Raw genomic sequence first — 19,103 nt, forward strand, 5'->3', positions numbered from 1 at the left:
CCCCTCCGGCCACATGAGCTCAGCCTTGGGGTGGAGGCGTCAAGGATGGTGGGACTATTAGTACCACTACTATTGGTTAGGGCTTCCCAGCTTCTAGATCCTGTGCCGGTCCTTGTAAGATCGTCCGGCCTTACGTCTTACGAGAGATGTGCTAGTGGGTGTTGTTGGAGACGAAAGGGGAGCTCACAGATGTTTGGTAATTTGCTCCAGGTTGCAGCAGAGCCAGATCTGAACACAGCTGTGTCTGACCCCACGGTCTACTGCACGATAACCTTACAGTTAAGAGCACAGAGGCCGACCCGGTCTCTGGGTCTGCGTTTGGCCAGATCCAGCTGTGTGTGCTGTTACCAGGGGAGTAAGTGTGCTCATCCACCCTCCTCAGTACCAGTCTCCATGATGAGACATATAAGCCTGTACACACAGAGCTCATTGCAGGGAGGGGGCTTCTGTCACAAAAGTCACTGCACAGGATGTCCTCACCAGACTGACTCAGGGACCTTTGTAGGGGGGGAAAGGGCACGCTTGTGAAGTTCCAGACGTCGGGGAGAGGCGTTCCCCACAGAACAAGGTGTGTTTAGTTGTATTTGTGTGGATACCTTTTGTCAGACTATGTTTCTAGTATGATGCTGGCCGTTGAACTGTTCCAATTCTTTTATTCGTCCTTTGAGATAATCATGTTTTTCTTTCTTCATGTTGCTGATGTGGTAAGTTACACTGATATTTCAAATACTGAATTGACTTGCATTGCTGGGGTGATTCCTAATTATTATTGATGGACTCTTCTTTTTACATGTTGTCAGATTCAGATTCCATTTGCTGGCATTTTGTTGAGGGCTTTCAAAATATACTTTTTCTTATTTCTTAATTAAACTTTTGGTTCTGATATTTTAAGAAGTTATAACAGGGGGAACCTGGGTGGCTTAGTCAGTTAAACGTCCGACTTCAGCTCAGGTCATGATCTTGCGGTCCGTGAGTTCGAGCCCCGCGTCGGGCTCTGTCCTGACAGCTCAGAGCCTGGAGCCTGTTTCAGATTCTGTGTCTCCCTCCCTCTCTGCCCCTCCCCTGTTCATGCTCTGTCTCTCTCTGTCTCAAAAATAAATAAAAGTTAAAAAAAAAAGTTATAACACTAAACGTATTGTGGTACTCATTTTGCAATATGTGTATGTGAAATCACGGTATATTTTAAACTTATACAGAGAGGAATATACAAATTATGTCAAAGAGAAAAACAAAAGAATTACACACATACCCACATATCATTCCTGGCATGAACACCTCACAAAATGATACAGTTGCTTACATATCCAATGCATACGTCTATACAACTACGCATGCATACACACACCACACACTGAAACTGCATGCTCACATCACACCCACCACACACACAACACATACTCACAACATACATCCTTGTGTTTACAACAGTGACTCTAGCTCTTACCTCCTGCACACAAATGCAAAGGCTCCACTTTTGTAATTTCAATACACGCCTTACTTGTGAGCTGGAATAGAAAGAGGGGTGGCAGGTCAGGGACAGTGCACGGGAGGTTGTGGCGAGATGTCACCCCATCCCCTTTCTCACATCCCTTACTCACTGGTTCCACGATGCTTCTCAGTTCCTTAAATCCATTGCCCACTCCAATCATGTGTTCTGGGCTGTCTGCAATTTCCAACAGCTATAAGGGAAAGGAGGTGACTTGGGAGCATAGGTAGGGGATTAGGACACAGAAGTCCCCATCCCAGGAAGCAGTCTCTTGCCTCATGCCATGTTAGACTCTGAGGCCCAGACCCTGGCCTTGGCCAGCAGCACACCGTTAGGGAAGGGAAAGCCCTTACTTTACTTTACTCCGCACTTTGGGTGTGGAGATTTGACACGACACTTGTTATTCATTTCTTCCTTGTTGGCCATTATTCTCCTCTGCCGAGGAGCATCCTTGGGCAACCCTGGGAAAGCTGTCTTTGAAAGTTCCTCATCTAGGATTACAGGTGGCACCTGGTTACCTGTTTGGAATTACCTGGTCTTTCCTATAGTCTTTTACACCAATGGCATAAACGGTTGACCCCATTTTCCGAGCCTTTGCAGCCTAAGAGAAGGAAAGTGGTGAGTATAAATCACTAAATATGTGGAACAAAATACTGGTAATGATGGACTGGACTCACTTCGTACTTAGTCTCATCAAAGGACTCTGGTAGCAGTGTTCCATCCGTCAAGGAGATAATCATGGAAGGAACTTTGTTTTCTGCAGAAAAAGCAAGTGGCCTGGTCAGTAAAGGCACCCAAGTGACACTCTGTAGGCTGCTGGGTCCACAGCACTGCTCCTCACACCTCCTCCTCCAGAGGACAGGCACCCAACCTTAGCACCCAGTATCAGAAGTGCCTGGAGGACTAGAAGCCCAGTCCTGGAAGGAGGAGGGGACTTAGACAGGACCCACATTACAGACGGCACTGAGCCCTGCTCCCGCCCTTCCTACTACAGTCACTATGACCAGACGCACAACCTTTGCCCTGAAAGGCAATTCCATTGACTTCACTGGACAAGCGTCAGCCTTTTAGATGAACAAAGGGAGTGACAGCCAGACTCGACTGTACAAGGTGTCCCACAGCTCAGTGGAAGGAGGGACTCTGGCTCAGGCAAGCACGTGCAGAAAGACCTGCTGTATCCATAGGACCCAGGGATCCAGAAGGTGAGGTCAGAGGCTCTAGGGCTGAGGATGCCGTGCCCAGCTCAGTGCCTTTCCCCACCAGGCCAATGCTTCTCTCCTGGCAAGAGCTGGAGCCCTAACCTAGATGAACATGGTTCTGGGCAGAGCACAGCCATTTCCAGTGTTGGAGGCACAGTCACAGGACGACATCAACCAAAGGGAAGGAACCGCAGGGAAAAGGCATCAGGGCCAGAGATGTGATGGAGACAAAGTGTGGGCAAGGGGGAAATCCAGGTCTTTTTTTCTGAAAACAGAATCCTGTCTGCTCCTGGTTCCCTTGGCTTTTCTTGTTCAGGCAGCCCAAGTGTTGGTCAAGCACCTCACAGTTACCAAGAGCCTAGATGGTACACACATGATCCCATGTGGTTCTGAGACTCATCACTGGGGGTGGTTTTCATCCTCACTGCACAGAGGAGGAACCTGTGGCACAGAGAGGGCAAGCACCTTGCTCCAAGAATCAGCGCTAGGAAGGGGCCAAGGAGGATCTGCACCTCGTTGAGGTCCAGGCCTGGCTCTGTCCCCACACCTGCCTGTAATGAAGTCACCAGGAAGCTTACCTCCAGAGTTTGCTTTTTCAATCTGCTCATTTGCCTGCAAGGAAATGAAGGAGTGTTGGAGTCCTGGGTGGGAGGACCCAGGATACTCTAAGAACTCCATAAAGCAGAGATCCTCAGAGCTCTAGATTCGGTACCTTTTTAAATCCTTCATGCATGTTTGTGGCTCCAGTAGGCACTGTATTCTGAAGTTTATTAAGACCATCACTTATTTCATTTCTGAAAAAAAAATCAGAAAAGGGATTGTGGTGGTATGAGGTATTGACTATTAAAAAGAGCCCAAAGCTAACCTTTGTGCACTGCTGGTGGGAATGCAAACTGGTGCAGCCACTGTGGGTAAAATTATGGAGGTTCCTCAAAAAATTAAAAATGGAAATGCCATATGATCCAGTACTGGGTATTTACCCAAAGAAAATGAAAATGCTAATTTGAAAAGATACAGGCACCCCTATGTTCATTGCAGCAATATTTACAATGACCAAGGTCTGGAAGCAACTCAAGTGTCCAATGATAGATGAATGGATACAGAAGATGTGGTGTATATATTCAATGGAACATTAGCCAGTCATGAAAATTAACAGATCTTGCCATTTCCAACAACATGGATGGATCTAGACGACGTTATGTCGAATGATTAAGTCAGACAGAACGATAAAATACTATATGATTTCGCTTATATGTGAAATCCAAAAAACAAAACAAAGAAGAAAACAGACAAAAATCAGAAACAGACTCATAAATACAGAGCACTATCTGATGGTTGCAGAGGGGAGGGGACAGTGGGGACGGGCAGAAGGGATGAAGGGCAGTGGGAGATACAGACTTCCGGTTATGGAATGAAAAAGTCACATGAATGAAAGCTACAGCAAAGGGAATATAGTCAAGGATGTTGTAATAATGTCGTAGGTGACAAATGGTAGCTACACTTGTGGTGAGCACAGCATAATGTATAGAAGAGTCAAGTCACTATGTTACACGCCTATAACTAATGTAAAACTAATGTGTGTCAGCTATACTTCAATAAAAACAAAAAACAAAACAAAACATCTCCAAGCTGTCCTGGAGCCACTGTGCACTGTGAAGACCTGTATAGTCAGGACAGGATACAAGTCAAGTAGCCTGGTTATGACCTTATGCTCTGTGTCCTTGATATGAACAGGCCTTGCTCAGGCCTCCTCTGTCCTCCATCTGGTGAGCATGGGGTGGGGGGAGGCTGCTCTGCTGCTCCCATGGGTATGGCCTGGCTTTCTCTGCACTCACCACTGTCTCAGGCACACTACCTGGGGGACCCTCAAGAGCCCTGCCTTGACCATCCGTGGTGAACGTGGGGCACACTCATGGATGTGCCACTGTGAATCTGCACTCACAGTGTGACTGGCAGGGCTGCTAGCACCTACCGGGTCCCTTGGGAAGGCACACTCTTCCTTCAGCAGGTAAGGCTGAGTTTGGAAAAGGTCATCCTGCTGATAGCCCTGCCCTGTCCCATCTTACCCTCTCACAGGATCCTGAGGTTGGCTCGTTGCCCTCCCACCACCCCAAAAAAACCACTTCCCCTTCTGGATTGACAGCAAAGGAAGAAGCAAGCTGCTTAATGAGAGAACTAGGGCTCCTGGGTTCACGTACTCCTGAAGAAAAAGGCCAAAATCTGGGGAAGTGCCTCGAGGGCTGCCCATACAGGTGGAGGGGCAGTGCTCCCCTTGCTGCCATGGGTATGTGGCCAGGAGGCTGCTGTTAAGGGGGATTTCACAGGTGGGACTGGGGCCCTAGGTTCAGGATAATCCCATGTGACAGGCCGAGCTGGGACAGCAAGGCTAGGAGAGTTGGGACCCTGAGAGGGCTTCTCACTGCGGGAAGTGGAGATGTTGCTGTGGGGTGAGATCTGAGAGCCCCAGGTCCAGTCCCACCCAGCCCAGGAGGTGAGGCCTGGCACCCATGGACAGTGGAGGCCAAACCAGGTGCTACTGCACTCAGCAGAAGCCCTCTCCCTCCCTCACCACATACCAGATTTTCTTCCACCCCTTCCCAGTGTCTAGCCCAGGAGCTCCCAGGCTTTTTCTTGCCCAAGCAGGCTCTCCCCAGGGAGTGTTGCTCCTCTAACCTTGCTCCTAGCTATGTCCACGGAGGGGATACCAGCTCTTTGTCTCCTAGAAGTCCTTCTTACTCTTTAACACCTGTCTCAACCCCTTGGATCCCCTCCATCTCTTCCCTGTTGTCACCCTCCTCGCCATCAACCCTGGGGGCTTTCTAGCCTCTGGGCCCCTGGCTTTTCTAGTACCCAGAACAAGCCCCCTTTCAACTGTGTCTCCTCAGCCTACTCTCTCCTAGCAGAAAGGGCTCAGGAAGCATTAAGCAGGGTCCCATCCCTGCTCCCACATTCTCTGCAGACCCTCAAGAGTCACACCTATATCAGGCTCTAGTGTCCCCTCCTGGATTCTCTCTGCATGAGGTCCTTCCCAGGCTCCCTGCCAAAGGCCTCCTCAACTCCTAGGCAGTGGGGCATGTTTAGGAAGGCCAATCCCAGGCTGAGCCCAGTTCCAGTCAAGGTCCTGTGGGGGTTTAGGAGCTGGCAGCTTTAGGGCCCTGATCTGAGTGTGAGCTGTCTTCCCAGATGCACATCTTGCCCCTTCCCACCAATTTCACCTCATTTCCACTCCCCTAGGCCTCACTCCCACTCCTGAACCCTGGCTTGGGGAAGATGTTACTTTGTTCACTCTCCAGAGATGACCAGGGAGACCCTCCCTGAGCCCCCCCACAGCTTCTCACATCTGGGCCCTGAGCCCCCCCACCTTGGAGGAGGCAGAGGTCTTACCCTCCCCAGTGGGCAGCTCTTCCTCCAGAGCCCCCTGCCCAGCAGCCCTGTATCTCTCTGCCACCTGCCAGCGTCTCTCTTAATGGACTTGCTTCCTTCCACCTCAACCCCACTCAGGTCTCTCTGTCCTAATGCAAAACCCCACCTACACACAAATTTGTGCCTCCACTAGTGCTTGGAGCAGTCAGCCCTCTCTTTCTGCTTGTCCTGGAGTCAGGCAGGAGAGTGCTGTCTCCATGCACTGACACCACCACACCCCTCCTCTGCAGGATGGCTGTTCACTCTGTTGCTCTTGGCTTCTTCCCATGGTCCTGAATGTGGCTCTGTGTCACAAATACTGGGGCCCATCTAGTCCTAAGGGTGCTCAACCTCTCCGTGATGCTTAACTTTCTCTGAATTGGGCTCCAGTCATTTGTGTTTTGAGAATCTTAACCTCCTTACCCAGCTACTCAAAGCTCCATAATTCCCAGTTTACAGACTTTGGGAAAACTGCTGGTCCCACCATGGCCAACCTAGGATGGTGGTCATGACTTTCTCAAGCACCCTCTCCCAGCCTGATGCTTAGGACCCCACTCTTGGGGTTCCATGTCTCAGACCCACTTAAGGAACAAGATCCCTTCACTGAGACCATCAAAACTTTGATGCTGCTCAACCTTTCCTCCCTGGTTATGACTTTTTCTCACTGGAATTCCCACTGGCCCAAGGTAGAGAGTGACACACAACAGCGGGTTCTTAATGCAGGTCACCATTTATAAAGAAAACATACACCTGCTCCAAAAAATTCTGGGAGTCCTCACAGCCAGCCTGTTCTAAGAACAGGGAAGAATGAAGATAGGACTCAGGCAGGTGAAAGGCAAAGCTTAGAGGGGGTGGAGATAGTCAAGCTGCACAGGGTTTGGCCATTGTCAGAGCAGCCGGGGGTCTGAGAGGGGAGGGGAGCTAGACCTGGGCATCAGGGTATACAGTGGAGTTCAGGTCTGCCCAGTAGTCTGCACACCAGTGGGCTCCCTACTGTGATCTCAGGGAACCCATTTTCCCCCTGGCTGTTTCATCAGTCTCACCCACTGGGCCTGTTTTGGGGGTCAATGTGGCACTTACTTATCTGAGGTGAGTTTCATGAGGGTGTGGCCCTCTGTGGAGTAGGTGATGAAGGATATCCGCAGTTTCGGGCTGGGGAGAAAGCACATGCTTGTGAGAAGTCACCAACACAGGTTGCAAATGATGAATGAGCAGCCAGGGAGAGGTGCATGACAGTTTCCCTGCCCCATCCCAATTCTTCTGCTTTGGGGTCCATTTCCCAAACCCCAGAGCTTCCTATAACCTTAGTAAGGAATTCTGAGGTCTGTAAGATGTGTGGCCTTCTAGGAAGGGAGGAGTGTCCATCCTTACACTCACAACACCCCAGTAGTGTTTGTCTGTTTGCCTGTTTGTCTCTCTCTCTCATGTGCACATGCATGTGCACGCACACACACAGGCACTCACACAGATAGTTGCTCACACAGACAGCTGCATGCAAAAGGAGATAGACATCTACACACTCCTGCAGGAGGGACTTCCACCTGGCCTCTCTTCTGTAACATTTTTTGGAGCTTCACTGCCCTTCCTTCCTTGCCTGTCTTCCCCAGCTCAACTCTTCTCATCTCAAAGAAATTATCTTCCCCCTTGCCAGCCATTCATATACATCCCTCTCTTTCCTGCTCCTGTCCACTGTCTTCTGGTTTGTTGACCCTCATTATCCCTTGGCTAAATTGGTACCATAGGTCCCCAGCTGAATTCCCTACTGCTTTTAGCTCTTGTTCCCATTCATTTTACCCACTTATGCCAAACTTTTCTTCTTAACACACTACCTTACTCATGTCAGACCTCTAATCATGAATCATCTGTTGCTCCCTATTGCTCACAGCAGGAGATCTAGGTCCTGCGTGCTGGCATTATGAGCTGCTATGGCCATGGACCCAAGCTGACATGTGCAGCCTCATCTCCTGGCCCTTCCTTGAGTTAAACCTACTCTGCTGCCAAACAGACTACTCACTCCACAAGAAGTCTCCCTGATGGTTCCTGTTACCCTGTCTTTTCCATCCATCAAAGCCTAGTTAATATTGCCACATCTTCTGGAAGTTATCCTTGAATTAAAATTCTTGCTTTTTCCTTAAGCTCATCATATAAGCCCTTTGCCTTTTCTTTTGACTCCTGACACCTTTAAACCAGGTATTTAATTACTATGTTACTGGTTTGCCTGTTTCTTAATCTATTAGGTCCTCAAAGGCAGACTGTGTCCTCAGTCGTATAGCTTCTCAGTCAGGAGCCAAGTAAAGCTGTTGGGGCCCTTGGAATCACTGCGATTTGTCTTTTCCTCACTGTGGGCTCTGTGCTCCTGCATGAAGGGACTCCAATGCTCACTGAGTCCAAACAGCTCTGTGCTGGGTTTAGCAGAGGAAATCACACTATTAACACAGAGAAGCCATACTTTTTGAACTTTTTGACAAAATCTTCCACAAGGTTGTAAATGTCCATCCAGTTGTTGTTCACACTGCCTGACCTGAAAATGAAGAAACACGAGAGGGATGAGTTACATCTGTCGTGTAGGAATAGTTTCTGCCTTCTCTGCCCTCCTGCAGGCTCTTCAGCAACCTCCTCATCCCTACTCTCTTCCACATAGCTAAAGTCTACCACACACCTTCAGTGACTTCAGCGGGTCACCCTGGTGGTGACTTTTATCAGTGTGAGTTATGGGAGACCTGTGTGCTTGGGACTGAGGGACCTCTGAGGTTGAAGGACTTCTGGTGGCAAACCAGGATATTTGGTCATGCTAGGTGAGACTGTTGGACAAGAAACAAGGGGGATGCATTGGTTGGCAAAGCCTCCACCAGTTCTGATCTGTTGGCTCTCCTGGTTGCCATTGTCTCCCAGATGAATGCTCCTCCCTGCCTGTTGAAGGTGTGGGTGGTTTGGTGTGAGGCAGAGCTCTTTGGCACCACATCCCTACAAAGTACTCTTGGCTTTTCCTTTCTATTATTTCTTCTGGCTCTTCTAGGCTATATCTAAAACTGCCAGTAGATGATGAGGAAACTAAGGATAGACGTTTCTAATGATGTCAGGATTATTATTCATGGACACATACATACCAGACACTTTACATGCATGATTTCCAATTCCAGAGCAACCCTATGATATCAGCATTATTCCCATTTTACACATGAGATTCACAGGTCATGACATTTGCCACAATTTCCATAGTTAGCATGGATCTGAACCCAGATCTAGCTTCAAAACCCATGCTCTACCCATCGCACTAGGCAGATCAGGGTGAGTTGGACAATTGTTGGGTAGCAAATTACTAGACTCTGACAACCAACCTATGACGCAGACTTTATCTCAGAAGCTTCCATGCTAAAGTGCAGGACAACTTCCTTAATTAATGGTAACCCTTTCCATGCTCCTTCTTATTACTTTTCTTTCCTGTTTTCCCCCTGTGTGAAAAGGATCTTCCAAAGAAGATTTATAGGAAACAAGAGTCTGCAACTCACCTACTTACTCTGGGGAAGTTTCCAGTTTGTGATGATTTTGAAGAAAGGTTTAGACTCTAGAACATAGACAAACATGAGTATTCATTGGCCATAGAAAATACCACAGGACTTATAGATCCCTAGGAAGGAGGCAGTATGGAAAACAACTATGTGGGCTTCTAGTACAGAGAGCTCCAGTCATGTTCTAGTGACTCACTCTTAAATGAGAATGGAGATGATTAGCAGATATTTGAAGATATTGCTATCATTGAAGCTTGTGGCCAAAACACCCTAGTGATACAACTATGCTGGGAGAATGGAAAAGATGGGGGAAAATCAGATAGGGGAGCTGAGCTACAAGAAAGCTTAATTCCATTTCCTCATAATAAGAAGTCAATAGAGAATGAGTAAATCTCGAACAGCAAAAAGCAGCATCAGTACTAACATGTTATTAGAAACAGGGTCATATTACCAGAAGAAAAATCTGCAAAATGATGGATAAAAACACAAGTCCCAACTAATTGCTTCCTGCCAGAGACTCATTAAGCTTTAAAGACACATGTAGGTTCAATGTGAAGGAACTCAAGATATTCCATCCAAGTGAAACCAAAAGAAATTAGATAGTTATACTTATATCAGACAAAATAGACTTTAAGCCAAAAATGGTAACAAGAGTCAAAGAAAGTTACTACATAATGATAAAATGGTCAATACATCAAGAATATATAACAATCATAAATACATATGTACTCAGCATCTGAGCACCTAAATATATTAAGCAATACTAACAAATCTGGAGAAAAGATAACAATACAATAATAACAGGCAACTTCAATGCCCCAGTTTCAGCAATGGATAGATCATCTAGGCAGAAAATCAACAAGAAAACATTGGAATTGAACCATATCATGGTCAAATGGACTTAATAGACATATATAGAATATTTCATCCAACTTTTTCAGAATGCACATTCTTTTCTGGTCCACACAGATTATTCTCCAGGATAGATCATATGACAGGACACAAAACAAATTTTAGCAAATTTAAAAATACTTAAATCATACCAGATATCTTTTCCAACTACATGGAATAAAAAACAAGAGGAAGGAGCACCTGGGTTGCTCTGTTGGTTGAGCATCCAACTCTTGGTTTCAGCTCAGGTCATGGTCTCATGGTTAATGAGATCAAGTCCTGCATCGAGCTCTGCACTGACAGCACAGAGCCTACTTGGGATTCTCTCTTTCTCTCTCTCTGTCTCTCTGCCCCTTCCCTGCATGTGCTCTCTCTCAAAATAAATAAATAAACATTTAAAAAGCAAGAGGAAATATGTAAAGTCTACATTTATATGAAAATTGAACAACATACTTTTGAACAACCAATGCATGAAAGAAAAAAAAACAAATGGGAAAATAAAACCTTAGAAGTAATGGAAATGGAAACAAATAGCAAAACCTACAGAATGTTGCAAGCGCAGTTCTGAGAGGAAAATTTATAGTGATAAATGCATATATTAAGGATATAGCAAAATATAAAAAAAACCCTTACTTTACATGTCAAGGAACTGGAAAAAAAGAGAACAGATTAAGTCCAAAGTTAGCACAAGAAACAAAATAACAAAGGTGCTGAAATACATAAATTTAACTTAAATTAGAAATAGAAGAGGAGACATTGCAATTGACACTATAGAAATACAGGATCATAAGAAACTACTCTGAATAATTACATACCAACAAGTTAGAAAATCTAGAACAAATGGATAAATTCCTAGAAACACACAAACCTGCCAAAACTGAAACGTGAAGAAATATAAAATTTGAATAGACCTATGTCTAGTAAAGAGATTGAATCAGAAAACACAAATCTTCCCAAAGAGAAAACCCTGGGGCCAGATGGTTTTGTAGGTTACTGTCACCAAACATTTAATGAAGAGTTAACACCAATCCCTTCCAAATTCTTTCAAAAAATGGAGAAGAGGGAACACTTCCAAACTCATTCAATGAGGCCTGAATTACCTTGATATCAAAGCCTGACAAATACTACAAGTACAGACCAATATCCTATAGGAATACGGATGCAAAAATCTTCAACAGCAACAAAAATCTAGCAAACTGAATTTAGCAACATATTAGAAGATTTTTATTCCATGACCAAGTAGGATTTATTTACACAATGGAAACATGTTTCAACATGCAAAAATCAAACAATGTAATTAACAGAATAGAAGAGAATTAGCAGAATAGATTGGAAAAAAAAAAACAACTACATGATCATTTCAATTGATGTAGAAAAAGGATTTGATAAAATCCAACATACTTCCTTCACAAAAATACTCCCACTAGGAATAGAGAAATGTTGTATGGCAAACATAATAAGGGCCATACATGAAAAACCCACAGTTAACATATTGATGGTGAAAGACCAGAGCTTTTCCCAAGATCAAAAGTAATACAAAAACGCCCAGTTTCATAATTTCAATTCATTGTAGTATTGGAAGTCTAGCCAGATCAATTAGGCAAGGGAAAAAAAAGGCATCCAAATTGAAAAGGAAGATGTAAAATGATCTCTCTTCTTAGATATGATCTTACCTGTAAAAAACCCCATAGATTCCACACACAAAAAACTATTTGAGCTAATAAAAGAATTCAGCAAAATTTCAGGATACAAAATTAACATAAAAAAATCAGTTGCATTTCGATATACACTAACAATGAACATTCCAAAAAGGAAATTAAGAAAATAAATCCATTTATAATATTATCAAACAGAACAAAATATTTATGAATAAATTTAACCAGAGGCAGAAGACTAGTACACTGAAAACTACAACATATGGCTGAAGGAACTTTATATTTGTTTAATGTTTATTTATTTTGAGAGAGAGAGAGAGAGAGAGAGAGAGAGAGGTGGGGGGAGAGAGAGAATCCCAAGTAGGCTTCACACTCAGCACAAAACCCAACATGGGGCTTGATCTCACGACAATGAGACCATGTTTGGAGCTGAAATCAAGAGTCAGATGCTCCACTGACTGAGCCACCCCTTAGACCCTATGGCTGAAAGAAATTTAAAAGACACAAATCACTGGAATAACATCACATGTTCAAGCTGGCAATACTAGCCAAGGCTATCTACAGTTTCAATGCAATCTTTATTAAAATGTCAATGACAGGGTGCCTGGTGTCCAACTTTGGCTCAGGTCATGATCTTGCAGTCTGTGAGTTTGAGCCCCACATTGGGCTCTGTGTTGACAGCTCAGAGCCTGAAGCCTGCTTCAGATTCTGTGTCTCCCCCTCTCTCTGTCCCTGCCCTTCTCATGCTCTGTCTGTCTGTCTCTCTCTCAAAAATAAATAAAGATTAAAAACATTTTTTTTTTACGGGGCGCCTGGGTGGCTCAGTCGGTTGAGCGGCCGACTTCGGCTCAGGTCATGATCTCACGGTCCGTGAGTTCGAGCCCCGCGTCGGGCTCTGTGCTGACCGCTCAGAGCCTGGAGCCTGTTTCAGATTCTGTGTCTCCCTCTCTCTCTGACCCTCCCCCGTTCATGCTCTGCCTCTCTCTGTCTCAAAAATAAATAAACGTTAAAAAAAATTAAAAAAAAATTTTTTTAAAAGTCAATGACTTTTTTCTTGCAGAAACTCAACAATCCATCCCAAAATTCATATTGAATCTTAAGAGACCTTAAATAGTTTTAAAAAATCTTGAATAAGAGCAAAGGTTGTGGACTCACATTTTCTGGTTTCAAAATTTATTACAAAGCTACAATAATCGAAATAGTGTAGTACTGGCATAAAGACAGACATATAGACTAATGGAATAGAATAAAGAGCACAGAAATAACCCCTCATATATATGTTCAGTTGATTTTTGACAAGGAAGCCAAGGCCATTCAATGTGGGAAGGGACAATATTTTCAACAAATGGTGCTAGGAAAACTGGATGTTCACATGCAAAACAATGTAGTTAGGCTCTTATGTCATCCACAAAAATTAATTCAAATGAATCAAAACCTAAATGTAAGAACTAAAAATATTAAACTTTTTAGAAGAAAATATAGGGGAAACCTTCATGCTGTTGGATTTGGTAATGGTATTTTGGATATGGCAACAAAAGCACAGGTAATAAAAGAAAAAACAGATCAAACTTCATCAAAATTAAAAACTATTGCATGATTCCACTTATATGAGTTACCTAGAATAGGCAAATTCATAGATATAGAAAATAGAATAGAGGTTCCCACGGTTTGGGGAAGGATGAATGAGGAAATAGTGTTTAATGTATACAGATTCCAATGACTTCTGTCCTCATCAAAGCACATAAGCCATGGCTAGCTTGAGGGGTTGTGAGGGGTCCTGAGAAGGAAAAAAATAAAAGGCATGGGATAGTTCACCAAAAGTGGTACACAGATCAACAGACTGTCTCTGCATAGTCCTGTTCTGTTCACCTGAGCTGACGGAGAAGCTGTGAGACCACAAACATGCTGAGTACGGATGCTCTTTCAAGGATGCTCCTTCAGCTGTCATCCCCTCTAAGATCCTTTCACCTGCAGAGTTGCCTTACCTAAGAGCATGTCTTTCCTGAGGTTCCCACCTGAAGTGACTGATGGCCCAATCGTTTGGCCCAACTTGGCATAGCCCTGACGGCACCTTTTAGCTCCAAAGCTCCCCATGAATCAGGTGAGGCTGTCATGTCTGCGTTGAAGCTCCACTGAATCCTATTTTTGCCTGTTCCCTTGCACAGATATTAATGTCAAGGCATTCCCTAATGAGCATCCTGCACAGGCTTCGTCCTTTGCCTGGATGGGTCCTGAAGCTCTCCCTCTCTCCTCTATGGAAACCCCTCTTCCTCCACCAGTGCCACACATGTGGGTGCTCCCTAAATTCTGTCTTCCCTTTCTCCTCTCAGTAGACACACCTGTTCTGAGCTCCTAATTTTTTCTCCAGCCTCACAGTCCTCCTGGGACCTTCTAGGCCCTTCCCCTTTCCACTCCAGCGATGCTATCATCCTTCCCCCTTCCAATCTATCCTTCCCAAGGCAGCCAAGAGGTATTTTTGAAAACACAGTTCTGATCCTTCTCTCCTTTGATAAAAGTGATTCTTTCAATAATGTCCAGATGCCCTTGGAGTGAAAAACACACCTCTACATGTGCGCAAGGCCTCACTACTGGCCTGTCCCCTTCCCTTCTCCCCCTTCTCCCCCCGCCCCCAGGATCCTCTGAGGGCCTCACTTCTCAGGCCTTTTCACTGGCCACTCCCTCAGCCTGGAGCTCCCTGGCCCACCACCTCCCTCGTGCCTGAGAAAATAGTGCAGGCACACAGCAGGACTCACTAATTTTCATCCAGTTCAATCTAGTGTATGACCAAATAAATAATGAGTCTAGTGAATAAGGTTGGAGTGAACCACTCAAGGCTTTCCTGCAGGTGACAGACTATGTTTGCTTCCAAAACCACCGCAGGGACCCACTCAGCCTCAGGGACTTTGGAATGGGCTTTGGAGGGAGACATTCCAGAGTTTCAACTCCTGTTCCATGTCTTCCCATCTGAGGGCTTTAGGGGGTCATTCCTTGGCCCTGTGTGGCTTCCTTCCCTCATCTGTGAAATAGGGGTAATAACATTTACCTACAGAAGACTCAGCGATGAAGCTGCTTCCCCCTTTACCCTTGTCCCCAGTCCAGAGAAATGCCCCAGTCATGAGCAACTCCCTCATTCAATATGTACAGATTCTTCAAAATAGATCCAGAATCTGTCCACTCAGCACCTCCACCCCTGCCCTACTGGTCCATACTCCCATTATCTCCTCCCTGAATCCCTGCATTAGCCTACCCCCCCACTCACCACCACCACCACCACACTGGTCTGCCCTTGGGCCCTTCATTTGTGATATTTTCAGCCAAGACCCAATAGCATGCCCTCTCTGCTCAAAAACACCCTCTGATCCCCCTTCATCTTCTATTCTGTCAGCCCCACCTTCCCAGACCACCTCTTCAGAACAGGCCCTCCCTCAGCACTTCCCATCCTTCTGCCCTGATTCTGGCCCCCACCTCCAGCCTGTGCTAATCCCATCTGACACACTACTTCCTCTCCTCTTTTATTTATTTCCTCTCTCCTCATGGAAACTCCAGGAAGTGTTTGATGCCTTATCCCCATGCCCAAACAGTGACTAACATACTCAGTTGCTCAGTCATTATTTGTGAGTGGACGAATTGTTAAGGGAATGAATGAACGAATAGAACTGCTCATCACATGGGTGAGAGGTCCCAGAGAGCCTTGGCAGAGTCAACAAGCAGAGGCATTTGACCTCTACCCTGGCACCCCAAAGGGCAGTTCAGAAGAGAGCTGATCCAGGGAGGACAGGGGTGCCCTGCAGTGCTGGGGAGTTCCCAGTCCCAGTGTGCATGACTCTGACTTCTCTAGTAGCATTTTATACTCATCTTCCACAATTGTATCTGCTGCTGTGCTGGGAAAACTGCCTCCAAACTCGCCTTCATCCTCATCACAACCTGGTGAGGTGGGTATGAAGATCCCCATCATACATACGGGGACCCTGAGGCACAGAGAGGTGAAACAGTTTGTTCAGAGGTTCGTGACTGGTGAGTGCCGTCTGCCTGACTTGCACACTTGGGGCTGCCCCCTCAGTGGTCATTACTCCCCTTTCCCCAAGAGCCACAGGGAGAAGTGCCTGATGGAGTCTGTCCTCACCCTCCAGGAATTTCTCATCAAGCTGGCCCTCAAAGGAAGTGTAAAGCCTTCTTCAACCAGACTGGGTGTGCGCAGGTCCTGGGGAGATGGTGTTATTTCCCTGGGGCTGAGGAGTTTGCTATGGTTTCAGACAAGCCTGGCCTGGTAAACCATAGGCAGGATCTAGCTGGACTCCTCACTGATGACCTGGGGCTGGGAAAGGGGTGTGTAAGGGCTCTTTCATGGACACCCTCAGCTCCTCTCCAATCCACACAATCCAGCAGGATTCAGTCCTGACACTTGTTCTTCTGGCTTGTCAAACTGAATGACCCAGAGAAAGGCTGTCAACCCCCTTACTGCCTTTCTACCTCCAGCCCTAATGCCTAAGAGAGAAACCTCCATCCCCCTTGGCCGTGCCAAGTATCACTGAGGCAAGACCTGCCCAAGGCAACTCAGAAGTCCCTCCACAGGACAATGAGGAAGGACTTATTCCAGTGGGCAGGGTGGCTCCCATCTCTGCTGGCTTTGCTTAGAAGCTGGTGGCTGAACACACATCCCCCTAGTCATCAGCCTCCATGGAGAATAGAAGGACTCAGAGGCAGTACAGCCTGGGATGCTGCCATCAGGACACAGGAAGCTGAGTATTGCCACGCCCATCAGCTTTGGGGCTACTTCATCCAGCCTTTAAATGCCACCCTCTTTCCATGAGATCGCAAATGCAAATGCCTCTCTACTCTACATTCCACGGTGGTTTTGTGGATGACAGAAGTGCAGTAGAAGGGCTTTGGAGACCAAAATGTGCTTCAACAATATTATCAACAATCATATCACTGATAGTATTGACTCACTAAAGTTCATTCTCAATCCAACAGACAAGTTGCAAATGGAACCAAAGCAATGTCTCCAATCTCTCCAAGCATGAAGATCCGTCCCCTTTTGAGGATCACAAGGTGCCCTGCTTCCCAGGACAATACCAGGTCAGACATAACTGTTCTCAAAGTGCAAACAAACTGTAACTAGTCTCCAAGCAATTGAAGAAGAAAGCAAAACCATTGGCAGGAAAACAAAGGGCTTTTTTTTCTTTTCTTTTCTTTTTTTCTCTTTTCTTTTCTTTTCTTTTCTTTTCTTTTCTTTTTTTTTTCCTTTCCTTTTCTTTCTTTCTTTCTTTCTTTCTTTCTTTCTTTCTTTCTCTTTAAAGTTTATTTATCTATTTTGATGGGGTTGGGGCAGAAAGAGAGAAGGAGAAAGAATTCCAAGCAGGCCCCCGGTTGTCAGGGCAGAGCCCACTGAGGTGCTTGATCACTGTGAGATGGTGACTTAAGCCAAAATCGAGGGTCAGTCGTTTGGGGCGCCTAGGTGGCTCAGTCAGTTAAGCATCTGACTTCAGCTCAGGTCATGATCTCACAGTTTGTGAGTTTGAGCCCCACTCAAGCCCCACTCGAGCCCCACTCGAGCTCCACGTCAGGCTCTGTGCTGACAGCTCAGAGCCTGCTGCCTGCTTCAGATTCTGTGTCTCTCTCTCTCTCTCAAAAATAAACAAATAATAAAACATTAAAAAAAGGAGAGAGATGCATGACTGAACCACCCAGGTGCTCCGGGAAAACAAAGGAATTTCCAAACTGTGACACTATGAGAATGCCCAGTAGAAGCAACACATAATCTCTCTGGGGCCAGTAAAAATAAAACTTTTCACTCACTTGGGTGGAAAACAACATAAGCAAAACACCTCACAAAGTAGAAACTGAAATCCAGCGAGCTTCTAACAACTGCTGAGAAGGAGCTTCTAGCAGTCTCCTGCCTATCCAGCTATTTAAGGGGCATGCAGGCCACAGATCCAGTCCATGCTGGTGGGAGGACTGAGAGCCATTCAGAAACCTTATGGTGGCCTTTTATTCTCTCAAAAAGGAAAAGTCCCAGAGAACAAATTTTGGGGGCATTCCTTCTCCCTCAGGAACAAGGGGAGACACAGAGGTTCCTTGGCTCTGACCAAGGTTACTCCCTGGCCCCTCCACTCACAGAAGCTGGCATCCCCTTTGGCCACCACCTGCCCATATTGACTTCAGGGACCACACCACCCTGGGGCGCTGGGTAGGGCAGGAGGACCACTCACTTATCCAAGATGAAGTAAAGGTCATATGCGCTCTGGCAGGATTGCCTTGTATCTTTTTCCGGGTTATCCCGGGAATAGTGGCTGCGGAGGTGGTGGACAGTTTCCCCCTTTGGGCGGAGGTAGTTATGGAGGCTTTTCCCACTTAGAACGAGGCCATGCAAGTCTCTGGAGCCCCGGACACTGTGCCGCAAACTTCCGGCTTTCAGCAGCGGAGGCCGCAGCACCAGCAGCAGAAACAGTGCGGGGCCCGGCACACCCAGGCCGTAGCTCCCCATTTTCCTGGCCACCTTCTTGGAGCTGCTGGCTGCTGGCTGCTTCAGGTCACCTCAGGCGGCTGCCTCTGGAGACTCCGCCTGTGCCCTGGGGCTTAGGCTCCCACCAGCACTTTCCCAAGGCGCACTTCAAGCCTGCACCTGCTATCTGCCCTTTGGGCGGAAGAGGCAAACAGCTGGCTCTGGGGCGATGGGTCCAGTACCTGCTGGCCCTTCCCCCACGCAGCTGGGGCAGAAGGCCTTGTTATGATGGACAGGGGGGTTGGCATGGTGACTTTGTGACCTGCATCTCTGCTCAGTGTCCTGCCTGTTGACAACCCCAGGCAGGAGTCATGGGATCTTTAGATGGGGGGGTGGGTAAGATGAGGCCTCCATTTGTCTCTTATCCTAAACCCTCACAGGTGGCCATTAAAATCTCCAAGACTCTCTTTTTTTATAATTCAAAGAGGGCAGCTGAGGTGGCTTAGATGAGGACAT

At 46.3% G+C, this 19,103-nt stretch overlaps 1 protein-coding gene across 1 annotated transcript in view; it reads right to left on the reverse strand.

The window, feature by feature from the left end:
• ANTXRL (ANTXR like) overlaps nucleotides 1–18,816 on the reverse strand; it is a 36,988-nt gene extending 18,172 nt beyond the window's left edge. The window contains exons 1-9 of the mRNA XM_047826358.1: nucleotides 18,355–18,816; nucleotides 8,537–8,608; nucleotides 7,168–7,239; nucleotides 3,398–3,479; nucleotides 3,264–3,297; nucleotides 2,164–2,243; nucleotides 2,019–2,087; nucleotides 1,599–1,679; nucleotides 1,445–1,505 (exon numbers count right to left, since the gene is read on the reverse strand). Of these exons, the coding sequence (XP_047682314.1) occupies nucleotides 1,445–1,505; nucleotides 1,599–1,679; nucleotides 2,019–2,087; nucleotides 2,164–2,243; nucleotides 3,264–3,297; nucleotides 3,398–3,479; nucleotides 7,168–7,239; nucleotides 8,537–8,608; nucleotides 18,355–18,629 (826 nt within the window). The 5' untranslated portion in view covers nucleotides 18,630–18,816. The remainder of the gene's footprint in view (nucleotides 1–1,444; nucleotides 1,506–1,598; nucleotides 1,680–2,018; nucleotides 2,088–2,163; nucleotides 2,244–3,263; nucleotides 3,298–3,397; nucleotides 3,480–7,167; nucleotides 7,240–8,536; nucleotides 8,609–18,354) is intronic.
• Between the last annotated feature and the right edge of the window lie 287 nt (nucleotides 18,817–19,103).

Source organism: Prionailurus viverrinus, chromosome D2 (genome assembly GCF_022837055.1).
Source record: "Prionailurus viverrinus isolate Anna chromosome D2, UM_Priviv_1.0, whole genome shotgun sequence".
NCBI lineage: Eukaryota > Metazoa > Chordata > Mammalia > Carnivora > Felidae > Prionailurus > Prionailurus viverrinus.